The sequence below is a fragment of the Cyprinodon variegatus genome, unplaced genomic scaffold, assembly GCF_000732505.1.
Source record: "Cyprinodon variegatus isolate N-32 unplaced genomic scaffold, C_variegatus-1.0 Scaffold79, whole genome shotgun sequence".
NCBI lineage: Eukaryota > Metazoa > Chordata > Actinopteri > Cyprinodontiformes > Cyprinodontidae > Cyprinodon > Cyprinodon variegatus.
The window spans coordinates 1,590,136-1,594,780 of NW_015150532.1; the positions used below are offsets into that span (position 1 = coordinate 1,590,136).

General features: G+C 40.8%; 1 protein-coding gene across 3 annotated transcripts in view; it reads left to right on the top strand.

Moving 5' to 3' along the window:
- lrp8 (LDL receptor related protein 8) overlaps positions 1–4,645 on the top strand; it is a 152,517-nt gene that overhangs the window by 143,471 nt on the left and 4,401 nt on the right. For 2 of the 3 annotated variants that reach the window (XM_015373009.1, XM_015373011.1), the window contains exons 16-17: positions 908–1,198; positions 1,823–1,888. In XM_015373009.1, coding sequence (XP_015228495.1) covers positions 908–1,198; positions 1,823–1,888 — 357 coding nt within the window. The remainder of the gene's footprint in view (positions 1–907; positions 1,199–1,822; positions 1,889–4,645) is intronic. The other variant, XM_015373010.1, reaches the window with a different exon arrangement.

The window sequence follows — 4,645 nt, forward strand, 5'->3', positions numbered from 1 at the left end:
ATCACTTGAGGGAGGCGTTGTAGAGATTGATGAAATAAACGTCTTTGGTGATACAGATACAGTAATCTTTTGCAAACACACCTAATGTGTTTGTTAAATGTACCAAATAATATAACTGCTCTATAACAGTGGTTTTCAAAATCACTCCTCCATATCCACTGTCCTGCATGTTTAGATGTTTTCCTGCCTTAATAATCTGATTAACAGACCTCTGTCGCCCTGGGTGGCTGCTTAGAAGGAATGCAATAATCTGCCTAAACAGAAACGCATCAAAAACAGAAAAAGTTAGTCCCTTGTTTGAAAACTACATCTTTATTACACTTGGTGGCAGGCCAGCTGACAGGGACAAAATATTAAGACACCCCAGGGAATAACACTTTAAAGAAGGGTATCAATAAAGTGCACATATAAAATGGAGTCCAGTCAAAGCCTGAAATAACACTTTAAATAAACCATAGAGAGGCAGATCTTAATGTAATTTCTACCTGCTTTGTTACTGCCTGCACTCATCATGGCGAACATTGACACATTTCCTTTTTTAACTGTCCTTCCAGAGTGTTAAGCCTCCCTTAATATTAGTGACTCATGATAAAAGAGGAACGCTCATTAGGACAGCGTCTGAATTGTACTCAGAAAGGCAGATTTTCTTCTGATTAGAAATATTATCTTCTTATTAGCACCTTTATGCTCAAAATGTCATCCTTGACTCTCTTTTTCTTGTTGCTCTTATTCAAAACGTTATAATAAATGATATAGATCCAGCAGGCCAGTGAGGTCTGTTACGATGACATTTATTTTTGCCAGATTTAGTGTTGCTTGGTTGAGAAACTGTAGGTTAATAAAAAAAAAAAAAATCTGTTAAGATGATTGGAAATAAGAGAAGTAGATAAAGTCTCTTTCCTTTTAGCAGCACCAAGAGACGACATGACAGCGAGGTCACCACCTTCCCAAGGATTTACTCCCAACACCAGAGAAACTGCTGCCAAGGGCGTCGTTCCGTCCTCAGGGGGACTCTCGCAGGCGGACGATGTCCCCTATCTGACCACCGCTTCGTCGTCTTCTCCTGAGATTCTCACCCCGCGCAGCACCTTGGAGCCTCTGACGTCACAGAAGTCCGAATCAACGGGCTCCCACTCCACGGCCACAGCTATGGTTATCTCAACCACGTCTGCAGTGGACAGCAGCGTCTCCCAACACTGTGAGTTGGGCGAAAATAAACAGCAAACTGTTTGAAGTTTTACGAATGCTTTCGAAGCGAGGACTTTAGACAGAGCCTTCCTGTTCCTCTGCTACCTGTCATACCTTAACAGACAGTCTCCGCTCGGCTGTAATGATGTCATTAAAGCGCAGTACCTACAAGCCTCAGCAACCGTCGACAAGAATAATTGTCACCTTGAAAATTATGCTATTCAGCTCATAAAATTACACTTTACGTGGGCTGGTGGGGATGGAATGTCTGGAAGAAAATTTGTGTTGCTGCATGAACGCCAGTCGTTAGGTATGGGGAATTTAAATGCGCTCTAATGTAGTTAAGTGGAGTCTGGATATATAAAGTGCAGAAGGTCAGGGGTGTCTTAAAGTCACACTCCAGCAAATATCCTTCAGATTTTTCAGTTTTTCTTCCTCACTCTGTCGCCATCGCTCACGGCCATTAACGCCACTTCTCGCCTCCTTGCTTTATCACCTCTCTCTTGCACCATCTCGCCCTGCTTATCTCTCACACTGCTTCTTGCACATTCTGTATCTCGCCTTTGGTCTTACTTTATGTTCTTCTTCATAATTCTCCCACACCACTAATTTCTTGTGTCTTCTCTCTGTCCAGCTGGGGAGAATTTTGTCCTTGGTGAGAACCTGACGGTGGCCGTCCTTGGAGTGGTCATCCCTATTGGTAAGCTGCATGCAGCCCGTTTTCAGTGTTAGTCTGGTTACATCAAAGACAGTAAGGCTACCTATGAAGCGCCTTGCAAAATGTTTCATACCTCCTAGACTTTTTTCACATTTTCTCCTTTTAGACGCTCAAGCTTTAATGAATTAAATTAGTGATGTTACAAAGTTCTGACCCAAAATGCAGAAAACCAAACAGAGAGACCAGGGAAAAGGTTTAACGGGTTTTATTGAAGAAGTAAACAGGGGAGAAGTGTTGCTCTGAACACTGCTCAACCGGAACTGTAAAGTGAGGGGAAGACACAGCGGTTAGTTCAGGCTCAGTGGGAAATTTGACTCGTGAACTTGGAGAAGAGGATTTGGTTGCCGACTCACGTTTCTAGAGAAGTTGTTGAATCCTTGACTCCTGTCTGTGTGCCGTGGTTCCAGTGTTTGTCTGATTCTGTGGAGGGCGGAACAGGGTTTACCCAGAATGCGGTTGATTGTTAGTGAGCGGAGAAGCTGACTGCCACTCAGATTTCCTGCTGTACTTGAACGGGTCGTAGTGGAGAATAATCCCTTTCTCAGTGTGAAGCTCAAACAATCACTTGGGCAAAGTGGATCCAAACCTCCTGTTTGAATCCCAGCTCAGTTTGAAGCTCAGTTGATCCTTCCAGGGAGAGAAGGTCCGAGAGATCCAGTTTGCAGGATGACTTCCTGCCGAAAGGCAAAGACAAAAACAAAAAGTTAAACTCGGGTTGACAAAAAGCTCAGCTTGACTCAGCAAAAACTCGGCTTGGCTAGAGTACCCAAAACTGGCAAACACTCTGGCGTCGAAGTAGTGGCATTCTGCATTCTAAAAAACACTCCGTTTAACGAGGAAACCATCAACAGCTGTGTGAGGAGACGGACCAGAACCAGGCGCCTCCTGGTGGATGAAGGGAGACAAACACAGAAACACAAAAACAGGAGTCCTGACAATTAGTATAACATAACATAAACCAACATAAGGTGGTAGATGTAGGTATTAAATATATTATCGGTATTCAGTCCCTCTAAACCAACACTTTGAAAAAGCATCTTTCTCTGTAATTAAAAAGGAAGGTCTTTTTTTTTCTTTGCCGGTTTGAGCTAAATCAATCTTATCAGATGGAGGAGGTCTAAACTTGAGCTAGGCCAGTTTGACACATGAATATGCTTTATTTTGATTATACTTGTGTAATATTTCTAGCATTGTCCTGCTGAATTGGGAAACCCTGCCTCACTTTATGGTATTTTGCAGCTTCTGGTTCTCTATCTTTAGCTTCAGACCAGCTTCCTCTTCCTACAGACCCACAGAAATATTCTTCCACCACCATCTTCCACACAGCATTAGCTGTCCTCTGCACATATTTACCTTTGCAGGGAGAAATTTATAATTTTGGTTTTATTTCACCAGAGCACTGGTTTTGTAGCTTCTTTGTGTTGGTATATTACATCAATGGCATTATTATAGGAAATAATTAGGGGTATGAATTGCTTTGCAAGGCTCTGCATACAGTATGTACTTTGATTTCGCTGTCTAAGATCCCTGTTTCCAGAGCTCCACAGCCCATCACACAAACCTAGCTGAGGACTGGAAGAGCGGACATTTTGTTTGCCTCTTATGTTTTTGTCATGCTGCCTTATTCACCTGTTATTCACCCACCCTGTTGTTTTGTTATTGCTAGAGAAAAAATATATTATTTAAATAAGAACAAACGGCAAATATAATTAGAACTAAATTTTAAAACGATATTTGCATTCATTAAAAGTTTTAGCTAGCTACAATGAGCTCATGAGCTAAACCCATGCTAAACACATGGGTCCATCAAAGATCTATGCTTAGTAATATAACAACTCAGGCAAATATCAGGACATTATGAAGATTTTTTTTGAAAGACAGAATCTCTCCATTTAAAGCTAGCTAATATGTTAGCAAGGTGTGTTTTTTTAATCTTTCTTGTGTTTTTTATCAAAATTTTTAGGTCAAAGATGCATTTATATACTTGCTGTGACTTCTATTGTGCAATTTTACCAGAAGATTATGCATTTATTAAATAACTAAAACTACGGTTTAATTAATTGGTCATTCAAGTTAAGGGTGAAACCAATTGATGAGTATTAGTTAAATCATTATAAGTTTAGACTGAGTTTTCATCAAGGTTCTTTAGTCTTTTACTCAAGGTTGGACTCCTGGACTGCCTGTTAAAATTCAGGTGCCTTTGCCACTTTAGACTATGGCTATCAGTACAGGTATTTAGTGTCTCTGTTTCTTCTTATGTTAACCAAAGGAGGGGGGATCTGGCTCTGAGCAGTTTACTGCATAAATAACTACAAAAGACCGCAAGTTAAAATATTGCTACCTTTATTAGCTAATAAACCGTATAACAGTATTATTGTATCTAATACCTACACAAGCAGTACAAACTACTGAAAATAAACATACGGTAAATTAAAAGCTAATAAAAAGTGGAAAAGGGGTCAAAGAGTCTCTGAGGAATCTTAAAGTTTTAAGACTTAATGCATTTAAAGGCTATTTTAAATAGCAGCAGATTAATGTCTAAAATGCAATTAACCTTTATCAAAATGGGTTTAACTCAGATGACACCAGGAGACCCGGTTCCCAAGTGGGGCTGCCTAGGACAATAGGTCATAAACTCACAAAATTGACGCTGCCACATGGCCAAGGATGAAATAAGGTAAAATAAGCCGAGACAGGCTCAGTAGAGGCCGGGGTCTACCACACCAGGCAGGACCCCCG